This window comes from Globicephala melas, chromosome X (assembly GCF_963455315.2).
Source record: "Globicephala melas chromosome X, mGloMel1.2, whole genome shotgun sequence".
Classification (NCBI taxonomy): domain Eukaryota; kingdom Metazoa; phylum Chordata; class Mammalia; order Artiodactyla; family Delphinidae; genus Globicephala; species Globicephala melas.
Genome location: NC_083335.1, coordinates 68,957,831 through 68,974,958, shown reverse-complemented (window position 1 = coordinate 68,974,958; position 17,128 = coordinate 68,957,831). Strand labels below are relative to the sequence as shown.

The 17,128-nt window shown below is 48.8% G+C and overlaps 1 protein-coding gene across 7 annotated transcripts in view; it reads left to right on the top strand.

Annotated features, from left to right (window-relative positions):
* DLG3 (discs large MAGUK scaffold protein 3) overlaps positions 1 to 17,128 on the top strand; it is a 61,846-nt gene that overhangs the window by 8,196 nt on the left and 36,522 nt on the right. For 5 of the 7 annotated variants that reach the window (XM_070044756.1, XM_060293051.1, XM_070044755.1 and 2 more), the window contains exons 2-9: positions 673 to 723; positions 1,144 to 1,268; positions 1,479 to 1,648; positions 1,945 to 2,081; positions 2,430 to 2,574; positions 3,187 to 3,346; positions 5,022 to 5,178; positions 5,824 to 5,926. In XM_070044756.1, coding sequence (XP_069900857.1) covers positions 673 to 723; positions 1,144 to 1,268; positions 1,479 to 1,648; positions 1,945 to 2,081; positions 2,430 to 2,574; positions 3,187 to 3,346; positions 5,022 to 5,178; positions 5,824 to 5,926 — 1,048 coding nt within the window. Of the gene's footprint in view, positions 1 to 672; positions 724 to 1,143; positions 1,269 to 1,478; positions 1,649 to 1,944; positions 2,082 to 2,429; positions 2,575 to 3,186; positions 3,347 to 3,962; positions 4,112 to 5,021; positions 5,179 to 5,823; positions 5,927 to 6,812; positions 6,914 to 17,128 lie in introns of those variants that run through there. The other 2 variants (XM_030850517.2, XM_070044757.1) reach the window with 2 other exon arrangements.

Genomic DNA, 17,128 nt, shown 5'->3' with positions numbered 1-17,128 from the left:
CCCACGAGCTTTGCTGGGCAAGGTGATGAGTGGCCAGAACATCAATGGCCTTGGCAGCTTGCTTCACTCAAAAGAGCATGTGGAGATCCAGGTTCTAGCCCCTGCTCTGCCACTAACTCCCGGTGTGCCCTTAGGCACAACCTGCGTCCTCTCTGGGCCTCAGTGTCACTATCTGTCACATGGGAGAGGTTGAACAAGATGGTATCTGCTGCCCTTCCAGCTCTGACATGGTGGGAGTCTGTGATCCCAAGTCAGGGAGAGCTGTTGTTCAGAAGGGGTGCAGGTCCCTGTCCAGGCCACTGGGTGCCCCCACGGATGCTGAGTGTGGCATGGTTTGCCTGCCATGTTCAATTTCTGCCATCCCCCTCAGGCCAGCCCTGCACCCCTCCTAGTGAACCCCGAGCCTCTTGGTGAGTGCACCACTGGCTGGCTCGGTCCCAAACAATTGATCTGGGCTAAATGAGCAGCTGGGTTGGGCCTGATATGGCTGGAAGCAAGGGGAGGGGGGGCCTCCTCAGGGTCAGCCTGTCCCATCTGTGGCCAACAGATGTCTCAGGGTCAATTTGGGCTCTCCTACTACTCTGTGGGGAGTTGGGGGACAAGCAGGTTGACCAGGGGGTAGGGGGGAGCGGTGCAGGAGGCACTTAGGGCCCTGCCTGTGTCTTCCCCTAGGTGAATGGCAGTGATGGCATGTTCAAGTATGAGGAGATAGTCCTTGAGCGGGTGAGTCTGGAGGTGGGGCAGGATAAAATGGGAGGGCAGGGTTAGAACGGGGAGAGGGGAGGGCCCTGAACCTTGGTCTCAAGACTCGTGGGGGACCTGCATTGAGAGAATGGGGAAACGGCGGCCCTCAGAGGCTGCATCACTGCATCAATCAATCAACTGTCTAACAAATATTAATTGACCTTGCTCGCTGAGGCCTGGGGAATTGGGGAGGGGATGGCTTCGCTGAGGCCTCCACGCCAGAATGGTCAGCACAGGCTGGGAATCGGCCAGATTGGTGACAAATGTGCCCCAGCCTGCCGTGGCCCCTTCTGAGGCCTGGAGAAGCTGCTCTTTGGGGGCAGGGGTAGATGGGGCCCCGGAAACCCTCCCCCATGCCTTCTGCATGAGAAAACTGTGCCCCTCCACTTCCTTCTGCAGGGCAATTCTGGCCTGGGCTTCAGCATTGCTGGTGGAATCGACAACCCCCATGTCCCCGATGACCCTGGTATCTTTATTACGAAGATTATCCCTGGTGGAGCAGCTGCCATGGACGGGAGGCTGGGGTGAGGTGGCCTGGAAGCAGGGCTGGGGACGGCAGGGGCAGGATGGAGGTGAGGGGAGGAGGGCCGCCTGGCAGGATGACCCTTGAATTAGATCTGAGATGGGGAGGGGTGAGGAGGGAGGGGAAGGGGAGGGGAGAGGAAGAGGAGGAGGTGGGAGAGGGGGTGGAGGGGGGGTGGCAAGGTGTCATGCCTCTTGGGCTTCCCCCACAGGGTGAATGACTGTGTGCTGCGGGTGAATGAGGTGGATGTGTCAGAGGTGGTGCACAGCCGGGCGGTGGAGGCACTGAAGGAGGCCGGCCCTGTGGTGCGGTTGGTGGTACGGAGGCGACAGCCCCCACCAGAGACCATCATGGAGGTCAACCTGCTCAAAGGGCCCAAAGGTGCGGCCCTCTGGGTTCTCGTGCTCTGGCCAGAGGCCCCTGGTTCGCCCTGTAGGAATTGGAAGGGAATACCCTCACTTCCTTCCTGACTCCCTGGTGCAGCTCACATCCTTCTTTCTTGAGCTCACATCTCACCTGTACTGACCTCGGGATGGCAGCCTGGTGTTTGGGATCCCTGGGGGGAGCTCCTGTGGGGCTGGTGGCTTGGCTGGGTGCGGGGGATTGGGGTTGGGATTGACTGCGTGTTCTAACTTCTCCTTGTGTCCCTCTCCCACTCCCTGCTGGCTCCTGCCCAGGCCTGGGTTTCAGCATTGCTGGGGGGATTGGCAACCAGCACATCCCAGGAGACAACAGCATCTACATCACCAAGATCATTGAGGGGGGTGCTGCTCAGAAGGATGGACGCCTACAGATCGGGGATCGGCTGCTGGCGGTGAGACAGCCTTCCTGGGGATGCCCAAATGGCGGGGTGGGGAGGTGGAGCTCTAGTAGCCTCTCCCTCCACCTGAACCTCACTCAGGGACTAGGCATCATGGGAAATTTCAAGAGCATCATCTGAGTTGTGTGTCCCCAGATAGCAAGGCCCTAGTCCTCTTCATGGCTGGAACTCCCTCACCTGTCCCCCCCTACCCCCTGTTTCTCTGCCCCTCACAGCACTGTATTTGGACCTCTGTTAGATAGAGCACTGTTGAATTTCACTGAAAGGGCACCCCTCAGTGTTCCCTGCAGAGGCCCTCCCTTCTTCTCCCCAGTGCTAGCCCTAAGGCCTCTCCTCTCCTAGGTGAACAACACCAATCTGCAGGATGTGAGGCATGAGGAAGCTGTGGCCTCGCTGAAGAACACATCTGACATGGTCTATCTGAAGGTGGCCAAGCCAGGCAGCCTCCACCTCAACGACATGTATGCACCCCCCGACTACGCCAGCAGTACGTACCAGTCTGCCCTGTCCCTGTCCTGAAGCCCTGCCCCCTGGTTTCTGGAAGGGAACAAGTTTATGCTCCTTGTTAAGAGAGAGAGAAGGAGAGAGAGAGAGAGAATAAGACTGGTGCTCGGGAAAGCTGAGTCCAAATCCCAGCCCTGTCCCTTATACCTGGGTGCCCTTGGACAAGTCCCTTTCACCTGTCTTTAGTTTCCTCTTTGGCAAAAAGGAGCTAATGATATATGTGCTGCCCTCCTCATAGGACTGCTGCAAGGATCAAATGAGATCACGGACGAGAAAGCCCTTGGAAAACTGTATCAGGCTATAGAGATGTGAGGGATTATTATTAGTCACACCTCTAGTCATGCCTTTCTTTGTAGATTGCCTTGACTTTAGCTCTTTCTAAGACTCACAGGAGTGAGCTCAGGATTCAGAAAGGGACTGTGGAGGAGGAACCCTAGGGGGTGGAGTGGGGAGGAGACGCCTGAGGAATCTGCATCCCTCGGTCTGGTCTCTTTACATCTGAGGTGGGGTGGGGTGGTCAGCCCTTGGCGGCGGGTGGAGTAGGGTACCACTGGGGAGTGGTCTCGGAACTTTTCTCTCCCTTTCTCGATTCCAGCTTTTACTGCCTTGGCTGACAACCACATAAGCCATAACTCCAGCCTGGGTTATCTCGGGGCTGTGGAGAGCAAGGTCAGCTACCCTGCTCCTCCTCAGGTTCCCCCCGCCCGCTACTCTCCTATCCCCAGGCACATGCTGGCTGAGGAGGACTTCACCAGGTAAGACCCCCTCCCCCGCCCCGCCCCTCCGCATCCTACCTAGGGATGGGGCGGAGAGGAATTGCTTCTGGCTGGCCACAGGCCTCCTCGTAGTATGGCATAGAAGAGGATAAAGCCCTCATACCTCGTGTCTTTGGGGTCTGAGGCCCCCTCTCAGGCCCTTGGGACCCTAAGGAGGGACAGAGGTGGCTGCAGGGACAAGTTCTACCATCAGGGGGAGTGCCAAGTGTGTGGCCCCCATTCGAAAGTGCAGAGAAAGGGTAGGATGGAGTGTTTAGGGGGCTGAGGAGGTGGAGGCTGCGGGATTTCCTGCCCCGAGACAGTTGCAGCCCCCTCTGCTGCAACCATTCCACGTTAGAGAAGAGAGCAGTTCAGCCGGTGGCGTTGGTCCGGGATGCTGGGAGGCTGGCGGGCCAGGTGGCCTCGCACGCAGGGAACGGCCCCGCCCCACTCTGGAGGCTGCTGCCGCTGCGGAACTGGTTGGACCGGCAGGGGTTCCGGGGGACAGGTTTGCTGCAGGGTGGGGCCTGGGAGGCTGCTGGGCTGGCTGCAGTAGAGCCGGAAGGGTAGGCGGACGGAGTTGGCGGGGGCGGGGTGGGGGGGAGCTGGAGGAGCCATGGAGAGGGCACGCAAATTCTCAGGCTCCGGCTTGTCCCTGGGCTTGGGCTCAGCTTCGGCCTCGGCCTGGAGGAGGGCTTCGCGGAGGAGGGCTTCGCAGAGGTGGGCCTGGCCGCTCCGCTCCCTGCGGCCTGGAGGGGATGCCAGGTAGGAGGAGAGGAGGGCTTTAGCAAGAGCATCCGGGTCTCAAGGAAGGAGCCTCGCACCTGAGACTGGGAGCAAGAAAGGAAGAGCCTCGGACCTGGGGCTCCTCAGATGAAAGATGCTTAAAGTGAAGGCAGTGGGCTGGGCAAGTGTGCTGAGTCAGGTTGTATGGATATACAGGAGCCGCAGCTGCTCTCGCTGCTCTCACTTGATGACACTGACCATTTACAGAGGGATTCCTTAGACATGGTTAGTTGGAGTCGGAGTTTTCATGTGTTTGTCTCCTCTCTTCAGTTAGGCTCCTAAGCTTCTTCTGGGGACCTGGGATTTCTTTATCTCTATCTCCCACATCACCCAGCAAGGGTACATAGTGCTAGCTGTTGACTAAATCTGTTGTTGGGGAAAGTAGGAGGGGTCATGGTTGGTCGGTGGATTTTTGAGACTGTGGAGAAGCATGTATAAAGTAAGTATGCACAGTTTGTGGGTGGTGAGTGCAATCAACCCCAGGGCCATCCCACAGCCCCTAACTGATTCCCCTTCTTGTGGCCCAGGGTTCAAATCACACCAGTTGGTAGGATGGGAGAATCTGGGGAGGAAGAGGACCAGTGAGTGGGCTCTGAGATATGGTCTCTAGAGCCCAGGGTAGGGGTTTGTTGACCAGAGAGAGTCGGAGACTGTCCACTGGGAAGTTGACTCCAAGCCCTCAGGAAGAAGGGAGGAAGAACAACTGAAACTTGGCACCTGGAAGCAAACAGCAGCCAAGCAGGTTTCAGGAGAGAAAGGGAGCAACAGAGTATCATACCTAGGAACCTAAGTCCGTCTACAGCCATATGGGCCTTGTTCCAGGCTGGCCCTCGCAGGGACAACAGTTTATACCTACTTTGTCCTGACCCTTCCACTCCTTTCCCACCAGAGAGCCCCGCAAGATCATCCTGCACAAGGGCTCCACAGGCCTGGGCTTCAACATCGTGGGAGGAGAGGATGGAGAAGGCATTTTCGTCTCCTTCATCCTGGCAGGAGGCCCAGCTGACCTGAGTGGGGAGCTGCGCAGAGGAGACCGGATCTTATCGGTGAGGAGACAAAGGCAAGGTGGGAGGATGGGAGCTATGCCAGTCTGAAAGGGAGGAGGGAAGACCTGGCTGTCTCCAAGGAATGCTTCTTGAAGTGGGGGAAAGCTAAAAGCTGGAGAAAACATATTCTCTTTTTTTTTTTTTTTTTTTGCGGTACGCGGGCCTCTCACTGTTGTGGCCTCTCCCGTGTGGAGCACAGGCTCCGGACGCGCAGGCTCAGCAGCCATGGCTCACGGGCCCAGCTGCTCCGCGGCATGTGGGATCTTCCCGGACCGGGGCACGAACCCATGTCCCCTGCATCGGCAGGCGGACTCTCAACCACTGCGCCACCAGGGAAGCCCCATATTCTCTTTATAGATGTCCTTAGTGAGGGACAGGGAACCAGACTTATACTTAAGGAGGAAGTGAGTATCTCTTGGATCTTAACCCTGGCTGGCATTTGACCCCCACAAAGATATTATTATGCTAGAGATATATCCTTTAGGTCTCATCCTAGGGGCAAGGATGGGATATTGCCCATCCTTGGATGAGAAAGGCATCCAAGTAGGCTTAGAGATGGTCTACCCATCTCCCTCTCCTAACTCAGGACAACAGAGGACTCCTTTCTTGCTTTTGGGGTGGCTCATAACTCCTCTCTTTGGACAGGTGAATGGCGTGAACCTGAGGAATGCAACTCATGAGCAGGCTGCGGCTGCTCTGAAACGGGCTGGCCAGTCAGTCACTATTGTGGCCCAGTACAGACCTGAAGGTAGGAGAAGGAAGGTGGAACAAGATGATTTGGGGAGATTAGACTTATTACTAACTGCTGGCTTTTTGCCATCATAGGTAACAAAGCCACTTGACTAGGTCCTTTCTTACACTGGTACAGTAACCTCTTCCTCTCTCGTTTTCCTTCTGGACTGGGGTAGGTTTGGACAGCTTGGGAGCATCAATCAAGGCTGTGCTCAGAGCCTGGTGAATAGGGCTGCAATGCAGCTGAAGGCCAGTAGTGGGCGGCAGTTTACGGGAGGAAGCGCAGAGATCGGGGCGACTGGAAAAAGGGGAGGGGAGGGAGGCAGAGGCGGAGGGCTCAAGAGGCGAAGAACATAACTGTGTTCCCTGGAACAGGAGGGTAGTTCTCGGTTAGAAGGACTTGAGGGAGAAGAGTACCAACCTCTTAAGAGTGCTTGGGCCAAACCTCTATGACCCCCCACTTCTCCCCTCATCAGGGTGACCGTGAAACAGCCATAAACGCGCTGAAAAGGTGATGCTAGGCTCTCCAGGTAGGGAATCGGAAGTGGACCCCCCTTTCCCTGCTGGGGGCCTTCTTTGTGTTCTGCGGGAGCAGTCCCCAGGCTTGGGCGAGTGGGAGGGGCCGGTTATGCAAATGAAAGCATTTGATTGGCTGGAGCCAGCCAAGGCCCAGGTGCCGAGGTGAGCTGCGGGATAGCGCGCCTGAGCCAGCCGGCCGGCGGGGTGGCCATTGGCCGGCCGAGCGCGGCCTCCAGCCTCACGCCCCGCCCCCTGACCCAGGCGAAGGGCGGCGGGCGCCCCTCCTTTCCCCCCTCCCCGCCTCGCGCGCCTCAGGCGTCTCCTCCTCCTCCCTCCCCTCCCCCTCCTCCTCCTCCTCCTCCCCCTCCTCCCCCCCTCCTCCCGCGTGCCCCGCTTTGTGTCCGTGGTCTCCCGCGCGGGACAGAGGGGCCGGCCGGAGCTGGCGGTTTCTCAGCACTAGACCTGGACTCCGACCCGGCGCCAGGTGAGGTGGGGCGGACGGGGGTCAGGCCCCCTCACAGTCCCCCCTAGCCTCTCTACGGTTCTGTTCTCAGACTTTCTCTTTTCCCACACTGCGCCCCCAACTCTGAGCTCTCCCCGGAATCCCTGGGTCGCGTTTGGAGCCCCTCCCGAGGGTCCCTCGCGGCCCCGCGGAGCAATGCGCGCGGCTGAGCCCCGGCCGGCCTCCACCTCTTGGCCATCACCTCTCCCCACCCACGAACTCTGCCCCTTCTCGCCTGGGACCTCTGTCCGCCCCCCACTCTCCTTCCTGCCGGCGGCTGCGCCCCCAGCAGCTCCCTAATCTCGGTCCTCAGAGGAATTTTCTCCGTCTTCCCCTCCCCCACATCCGTTACTACGCCTCCTTTCCCCCCCACCCCGACCTGGCGACCTCTGGGAACCCCCGAGGTGGGCTTGGTGTTCTCGGGCCCCCCCCCATGCCCGCTTTTGTTTGCCAGCGTTTTGCGACTGTCGCCGACTCCTTTCGCCTCCCCCTCCTCTTTGTAAGGCCGGCCTTTGTCCCTTAGGGCAGGTGCTCTGTTCCGTGATGAGAATGGGGAAAGGCTGGCAGCCCTGCTGCAAAGCCGTGAGGGATCGAAAGCGCCTACCTTTGTCCTTTCCGCTGCCCCCCTACCCCTTGTTCAGCGCCTCAAGCCAGGAGCCTGAAGGCCAACAAGAGAGGGCCTGCAACCTTATGCACTAGGCCCTTTTGATGGGGACAAGTGTAGGGAGATGACTAACAGGAGAGCTTGTTGGTCTGAGGTAGTAGGAAAGAGGGATGCAAATGGACACTTTGAGTCATTTCTTTCCATGTTGGGTGTCCCGCTTAATGACAAGAAACACACATTAGGGTTATTGTTTTTATGATGCTTGGGCGTGCTGTTTGCTTCTCAGTGTAGAGCTCACCATCTGATTTTTATTAGCAACCAATATTTATCCATTTCATGGCCACAACTTAGGCAACGTAGGTTCTGCAAAGAAAATGGTTTCTCTTGCATATTTGTGTGTGTGTGAAGGAGAAATTGATGTGTTTCTTTCGGTTTTGCTCACTGATGCTGGGCACATGGAAACAATACTGTGAATTTGGTGGTAGTATGTTGGAAACTGGTGACTACATGTTTCTCCGAGTTTTGTTAGGAGAATGTAATTGATTTGCATAAAAAGCTGCAAGTTGTCCTGGCTAAAGGGATTCCTTCAGTGTTCATTGCTCTCTGGGCATATTTCTGAGCATTTTTGATGTTTGTCGGGGTGCTGTCTTATGCTAGGTCTCTCTACCATTTGCCAAACAAAGCCTTTCTTCTCTTAGGATTTAGTTGAACTACTGTTGTTAAGTCTCTGCCACCCCAATCTCATTTCTTCCTTTGGTTTGGAAAATCCAACAGGGCCCCAACATGCAAAAGCTTTTTTTATTTTCCATTCAAAAATGGACCCTTGGAAACAGGTCCAGAGAGACTATCAAGCATTCCGTGTTGGGCTCTGAATTTTCTTTGATAAAATGATAGTTTTTAAGAATAAGGACTCCATGTTGATCATTTTATAATTATGTTAAATACTGTTCTTTGGAGGATTGCATCACATAGGCATTTACAAAATGAGTAATCCAAATATATGTTTGTTGGCTAAAATGGCAGAGACTTTGTATGTTATTGGCCAAGTAAGTGTTCATCATTTGTATTTTTTTCACATGGAATGTGGGAGCTGGAAAGGATCACGTAGTCCAACCCCTCATTGTGCAAACCAGAACAGCGACAGGAGAGCAGGGACATGACTTGCCTAAGGTCATGAAGGGAAGGTTGCCGAGGGTCAGCAATCAGTTTAAATCCTGAAGTCCACCAGCTGGGACAAATCGTGCTTGGGAATACCTGAGAAACCTAAGACCTAGTTGGAGCAGAGGAAAGGAACTGGGAAAATAATAGAAGAGAGGGTGAGGGAAAGATTAGAGTGGTGTCCGTGGTGGCCCTTGAGGCACCATTGCCAAACCAGTGCAGCCTTTAGCTAGATATCCTTTAGTACGAGAGCTTAAAAAAAATAGCCTTGACTAATTAGAGCAATCAGAGTAAGAACAATTTTTCTCCTTTTTTTAACAGCTTAATTGAGATATGATTCATACACCATACAATGCATCCATTTAGGTGTGCAATTCAGTGGCTTTTAGTGTATTCACAGAATTGTGCATTCATCATCACAGTCGATTTTAGAACATTTTCATTACCCCTCTCTTTTGAATACATAGAGATGGTACAAGCATTGGAAGGGTGATAGGTGTAGGACAGTTGCTTCCTGATGTATCTCATCTGGGCAGTTAGGGGCTGGATGGCAGCTCTGACTTTGCTCTAACTGTGAGATTCTTTCATATATCTGGTTGCTTAATGGGTTGAACCCATAATGAAGATAGGAACCTTGTCTATCTATTTAAACTTTGTATTGTGCCTAAGCATGGGTGCTTTACAAATATTTGTATGATGAAGCTTTGGAAAATATTAAAATAGATATAGAAGTGCCAAATGATAAGCTACTACAGTGAGAGATGCTGTTTAATAATTTCACTCCTGATTGCTCCAAACTGTTGTGGACACAGCAATCCTACCTATTTAGCTAAAAATAGCATGATGTTCTTGGGCATGTATAATCCTGCTTAAAATTCAAATTGAAAATTGAAACAACTGGCTCTTGGCAGAGGCTCTCTTCCAATCTATTCTAAAATGAAAAATATTTTTCTGTGACTTGTGGAATTGCTCCACCAAGGGAAGGATGGTTTTCATGTTATAACATTTTGATTTAGAAACTTATCTCCTACATTTTCCACCCTAGTTGCTTTGTGTCAGCCTCTGTTTATAAACTCAGCTAGTATTTTTCTGGAAAGCCCTTTTGTTTTTAGCATAGATTCTGAACCCCAAATCAGGAGGTGAGCCAGAAATTGGTCACTAAGGTAGCTAAACTGGGAACCGATCCTTTGTGACTAGTCTTTTCAACTGGAATATAAATCCATACAGGCTGGGGGTACAGGGAATGAGAAAGAACTAGGGTTTTCCATACTTATTTTAAAGTGCTGAAGAAGCACACTTTTCACCATGGAAACACCTTCAGTAAGGCCTGGAAGAGTGTAAGGATAAGTGTTGGTAATAACTTGAAAGCATAAAAGGGATATTTTCCCCATAACATTTAAGTTTACCACCCCATCTCCCCTGTTTGAGAATGAGAGATGTAAACATAGGTGCCACCCTATCAGCATGATCTCTTTTGAGAGCACAGAGGTGAAAGTTTATCAAGGCAAAGAATCAAAGTTCTGAAACTCCTGTTGCCATCCTAAAAGAAGGCTAATGTAGGGAGGGAAGAAAATGAATTCCTGTTAACAGCATTTCTACACTGAACAATTTGAAGGCAGCTACCATTGTATTTTTCTTTGTGCCCCAGCACCTAGTCCAGAGCTTGGCACATGTTTTGTTGAATTATTGAGTATGTCTGCATTCTAGATGGCTTTGTAAGCATTAATCTTCAGGATATCCCTGTGGGATAGGTGGTATTATCCCTATTTTACAGATGAGGAAAGTGAGGATCAGAGAGGTTGAGTGACTTGATCAAGATCCCACAGCCAGTAAGGGGCATAATCACAATTTGAAGTCAGAGTTCCTGAGAACTTCGTGTCCAGGGCTTTTGCCAAGAGACCACAATGACCTCTCTCCACAGCAGAGAAGCTGTGAGCCCCTTCTCTCTACCCAGAAGATACTGCTCTGAGACTCTTCAGGTGCCAGAAGCTGTTAACAGATGGACTAAAGCCAACTCCCAAATGTCAGCTTTTTTTTTAAATAAATTTATTTATTTTGTTTATTTATTTTTCACTGCGTCGGGTCTTCGTTGCTGTGTGCAGGCTTTCTCTAGTTGCGGCGAGCAGGGGCTACTCTTCGTTACGGTGCGCGGGCTTCTCATTGCAGTGGCTTCTCTTGTTGAGGAGCACGGGCTTAGTTGCTCCGTGGCATGTGGGATCTTCCTGGACCAGGGATTGAACCCGTGTCCCCTGCATTGGCAGGCGGATTCTTAACCACTGCGCCAGCAGGTAAGGCCCCAAATGTCAGCTTTTTAAGTCTTGATGACCACAAACTGCTGTACCAAAGGAGGAGGTAACCTGGGGGTAGAGGGGCTACTGGAAGCCTGAAGGAGACGCCCCCTCTCCTGCAAAAGGAACTTGGACTTGGGAAGACTACCATAGAATGATATTGTGGGGGGAACCTCAGGAGGAGCCAAAAGATGGGAATTGGTTGGCTTGACTTAACAGCAGATGTGTGCAGGCCTAAGAATACTAATGCAGTAAATAGGAATTTCCCATTTCTTCAAGTGAAATAGAGTTGTATTTGTCATTCATTTTTTTATGAACTTACAGTTCACTCATTTAAGGGTGTAATTCAGTGGTGTAAAATTCACAGAGTTGTGCAACCATCACAGCAGTCAATTTTAGAACATTTCACCACCTCAAAAAGAAAAATCCTTTAGCTGTCCCCCCAGCCTCTCCCCACCCCACTGCCCCACCAACCTCCCCATCCCCCTCAGTGCTACTAATCTACTTCCTGCTTCTATGGATTTGCCTGTTCTGGACATTTTGTATAAATGGATTCATATATGGTCTTTTATGACTGGCTACTCTCACTTGACATAGTGTTTTCAAGGTTCATCTGTGTTGTAGCATGTATCAGTACTTTATTTCTTTTCAGGACTGAATACTATTCTATTATATGAATATATCACATTTTGTTTATCCATTCATGAGTTGATGGGCATTTGGGTTATTTCCACTCTTTTGGCTATTATGAATGCTATCTTTGAACATCTGTATGCAGTTTTCTGCATGGGCATGTGTTTTTATTTCTCTTGGTTATATATACCTACTGGATCATATGGCAACTCTATGTTTAACCTTTTGAGGAATGGCCAGGCTGTTTTCCATTGTGGCTGCACCATTTCACATTCCCACCAGCAGTGTGAAGGTTACAGTTTCTCCACATCCTTGCCAACCCTTATTAATATCAGTTTTTTTGATTCTAGCCATTCTGGTGGGTGTGAAGTGATATCTCATTGTGATTTTCTTTTCTTTCTTTTTTTAAAATTTTTATTTATTTACTTTTGGCTGCATCGGGTCTTCGTTGCTGCACGCAGGCTTTCTCTAGTTACGCCAAGTGGGGGCTACTCTTCGTTGCGGTGCGCGGACTTCTCTTGTTGCGGTGGCTTCCCTTGTTGTGGAGCATGGGCCCTAGGCACGCGGGCTTCAGTAATTGTGGCTCGCAGGCTCTAGAATGCAGGCTCAGTAGTTGTGGCACACGGGCCTAGCTGCTCAGCGGCATGAGGAGTCTTCCCGGACCAGGGCTCAAACCCGTGTCCCCTGCATTGGCAGGCGGACTGTTAACCACTGCACCACCAGGGAAGTCCTCATTGTGCTTCTCATTTGCATTTACCGAATGGCTAATGATGTTGAGCATCTTTTCTTGTGCTTATTGTTTTGCTTTGCTTAGTCCCCTGATTCTCACGTTGTTTATAAATTGACTTGAGACCCGAGCAAGCCAACTGTTATTACTCAGGTGATTAGAGGGAACCAGGAGGATAAGGGACTACCTTTCCACTCTTATCACTGTGTGCTGGAGGGCGTGGGTATGGATAATTTTATCTAGGAATGCTGACCTGATAAAAATGATAGGGCCCACCTTAAAAAAAAAAACAGAAAACCCTCCAGCTTATTCACATACCATACAATTCACCCATTTAAAGTGTACAACTCAGTGGTTTCTAGAATGTTCAGAGTGGTGCAACAGTCAATTTTAGAACATTTTCCTCACCCCAAAAAGAAGTCCTGTCCCATTAGCAGTCACTTCCCATTTCCCCCAAACTCCTCCCCTCGCCTTCCCTCGCCCAAGGCAACCACTGATCTACTTTCTGTTTCTGTAAAGTGTCCTTTTCTGGCTGGTTCATATAAATGGAATCATACAACATGTAGTCTTTTGTGTCTGTCTTCTTTCTTTCAGCATAGTGCTTTCAAGGTTCATCATGTTGTAGCATGTAACACTTCATTCCTTTTTAAGGCTAAATGATATTCCATCCTATGGTTATACCATAAGTTGTTTATCCATTCTTCTGTTGATGGACTTTTGAGTTGTTTCCACCTTTCAACTACTGTGAATACTGCTGCTATGAACCTCACGGGAGGTTTTTGTGCGGTCAAATATATACCCAATTCTTTTGGGTATATATGCCTAGGAGTGGAATTGCTGGGTCATAAGGTAACAACATTGAACATTTTTGAGGAACTGCCAGACTTTCCCAAAGTGGCTGCACCCTTTTAAGTTTTGCAGACTTAGAAGAGAGAAATATGTTAGCTTTCCTTTCAGTTTTGCCTCCTGGGGCTGAACTTTATATACAGGTGTGTGTGTGTGTGTGTGTGTGTGTGTGTGTGTGTGTGTGTGTGTGTGTGTGTGTGTGTGTGTGTGTACTCGTGTGCACTGTGCTTTTTTGTCTTCCATGTAGCCTAAGGACATGGTAGCTAGAGTTGGCAAAGAATTCTGAACCTAGCTAGACAGGTGCTTTCTTGTCCTTGTTACATGGTTTGAGGCAAAATCCTAGGAGCTTTGGTGTCTGTAAAACATCGATTCTTCTGATGGGGTAGAGTGATTAGAATGATATAGAGAATGAATTATTTCTTATTTATTTATAGCTTTTTAGGATTTCTTTTTAATTTAATGTACTGCTTGTTGAAATCTTGACCCTGGTATTTACACTGTTGCTTTGTTTGTTTGAAGATTTAGACTTATATTCCACAATAGGGTAATTGTTTTATTGGTTTTTTTAAAAAATTATTTTATTATATTTTATTTTTGGGTGTGTTGGGTTTTCATTGCTGCACGCGGGCTTTCTCTAGTTGCAGCGGGGGGGGGGGCTACTCTTCGTTGTGGTGCATGGGCTTCTCATTGCAGTGGCTTCCCTTGTTACGGAGCATGGGCTTCAGTAGTTGTGGTGCACAGGCTTAGTTGCTCCGCGGCATGTGGGGTCTTCCCGGACCAGGGCTTGAACCCTTGTCCCCTGCATTGGCAGGTGGATTCTCAGCCACTGTGCCACCAGGGAAGTCCCCATGGGCCCCAGTTTTCTGATCTGTAAAATGAGGGGACTGTGCAAAATGATCTCACATGTTTCTTCTAACTCAAATCCTGTGTTAGATAAGTTTAAGTGAGTTGTGAATTCAATTCACAAGTTCCTGTTTGTACCTAGACTGTTGTTGAATCACAGTCTTGAGATTTTGTTTGTTTGTTTGGTTGGTTGGTTTTTTTTGCGGTACGCGGGCCTCTCACTGCTGTGGCCTCTCCCGTTGCGGAGCACAGGCCCTGGACGCGCAGGCTCAGCGGCCATGGCTCACGGGCCCAGCCGCTCCGCGGCATGTGGGATCTTCCCAGACCGGGGCACGAACCCGTGTCCCCTGCATCGGCAGGCGGACCCCCAACCACTGCACCACCAGGGAAGCCCGAATCACAGTCTTGAGTTAATAACAGTCTTATTTTAATAAAGGTCTTGTCTTCCCCTCTTCTTTCCTGTGATAAGGCTTTCATCCTCTTGAAATAGATCTTTGTTTACTTTTCACCACTTTTCACTGAATTTAGATATCTTAAAAAAACAAAGACCCTAGAGATTTGGGGATTTTTCAACTTGATGAAATTAACACATTTTGTATAAATATGTGCATTGGGGATCTGGATACACATGTGTCCTTCAGATTTTCAAAAAGGAGAAAGAGAATTTTGTAAATCTTGGGTTAAATTCCAAACTAGATTATTAAGAGTTTTTTTTTTTTTAAATGTTGAGCCTTCTTTTAATTTATCTATTTTTATTTTTGGCTGTGTTGGGTTTTTGTTTCTGTGCGAGGGCTTTCTCTAGTTGCGGCAAGCGGGGGCCACTCTTCATCGCGGTGCGCGGGCCTCTCACTGTCGTGGGCTCTCTTGTTGCAGAGCACAGGCTCCAGACACGCAGGCTTGTGGTTGTGGCTCACGGGCCAGTTGCTCCGCGGCATGTGGGATCTTCCCAGACCAGGGCTTGAACCCGTGTCCCCTGCGTCGGCAGGCATATTCTCAACCACTGCACCACCAGGGAAGCCCAAGAGTTGTTTTATAAACACTCAGAAAAAAGAAGTGGTGAGCACTGGAACCAGTATTGGTTCACTAAAGTCAAACGAATCATGTCAGACTGCCAAATTGCCTTGATGGACAGGGTTACTGGACTGGTAGACCAAGGAAATAGGGTAAATGTGGTATATCTAGATTTTAGCAATGCATTGGCAGGGCTTCTTTGGTCTACTCTTGGATAAGATGGCAAGGTGATAATAGTGATAATACATTTAAGTGGATTTGTCTGCAACTGGTTGGGTGATCCGTCCCAGAGGAAAATGATGAAGGAGTCAAGAGCAGTGAGGAGGGGAATTTCTAGTGCACGTGTGTCCTGGCTTCATCCTTGGGCCTGTCTTTTTCAGTCTGCCTCCCCATCCCCCTCAAATTATTTTATATTATAATATATATAATTTTAAAATATATAATTTTTAAAATTATATTTTTCCTGGATATATAAATATTACATTCAGATTTGTAGAAAATTGGAACATAACAAAATACAAAGTAAAAAAAGTTCAAATCACCTGTAAAACTACCTCCAGAAATAACCTCGTGTTTGTGTATATTTCCCTCCAAACTTTTATATATCATATAGTATGTATGTATCTCTTTCAAGACTCGGATCATTGTATTTAAGCAGTCTTATATCCATTCTTTTAACTTGGCATCATGCATATTTTATTAAAATGGTTTTTAATAATTAAACAATATTCCATCATGTGTGTGCCATAATTCATGTAATCATTCCCTTATTGGAGGACTTGTAGGTTGTTTGCAATTTTTTGATCTTATAAATAACACTTTGATGGATATCCTTGTATGAGGCTTTTTGTGAATCTGTGATTGTGCCTTCAGAATGAATTCTTCGGAGTGGAATTATTGGGCCAAAGGATATGAACATGTTTAAGACTTTTGATATATTTTGGTATATTTCTCCACCTCCACCAACCTTGCTAACATGGAGTATTATTTTTTAAAAAGCTCTGCAAATTGGATAGGTAAAAATGTTACTTAATTCATATCTTAATTTGTATTTCTTTTTCATAATAGAATTGAACATTTGTGTGTGTGTTTGTTTGTTCATCATTTTCTTTTTTTGTGTGTGGATTGCCTGTTCATACCCTTTCCCCATTTCCCTGTTGACGTATGTTCATTAGTTCTTACTGATACGTAAAAGCTTTAAAGTAGTTAGAATATTAGTTCTTTGTCATATATATTGCAGCGGTTTTCCCCATTTTGCTTTATTATTTTATTTTATTTTGATGTACAGATGTTTTGTTTTTATGTAGTCAAGTCTATCAGTGTTTTCTTTTGTGTATTTCACCTCTGCCCCTAGGTTTGGAAGGGCCTTTCCTACCCTGAGATAAAATAAATGTCTGCCTTTGTTTTATTGTAGTTATTTAATGTTTTTCTTTTTGCATTTAAAACTTTAACCTGCCTGGACTTTATTTATGAGGTAAGATAGGACACTACCTTATTTTTGCTCCAAATATTTAAGGAATACCTTGGTACCATTTATTAGATAATCCATCATTTTCGTGCTGTTTTGAAGTGCCACCTTTATTACACACACACACACACAACCACACACACATGCTCATAATTTGGATTTGGGGTTTCTTAATTCTGTTCTGTAATATTTTACTCTGGGATTATCAGAGTAAAATATGAAAAATGACCACAGATGTTCTGACAAATAACCAGAAGGGTCTTTCTCTAGGTCGCAGTTTCTGGGTTCCTTCCACAGAAACTTGACCCAAAAGAGATTCAGTTGATACCCCGATAACTATTGTGAGAGAATTCGTGATCCTATTGGAGTGACTACTGTGAAGAACATTTGAATCTAGATTCTCAATTGACATAGTAAAACATAGAAATCAGGGAATTCCCTGGTGGTCCAGTGGTTACGCTTCTGTGCTTCCACTGCAGGGGGCCCAGGTTCGATCCCTGGTGGGGGGAAAGCCGCTGGCTGCGGCCAAAAAAAATAAAAAACAAAACAAAACAAAACATAGAAATCAGTTATATTATCTCAAGTTAGCAAGCTTAGTCATAAAATGTTGTGTGTTTCA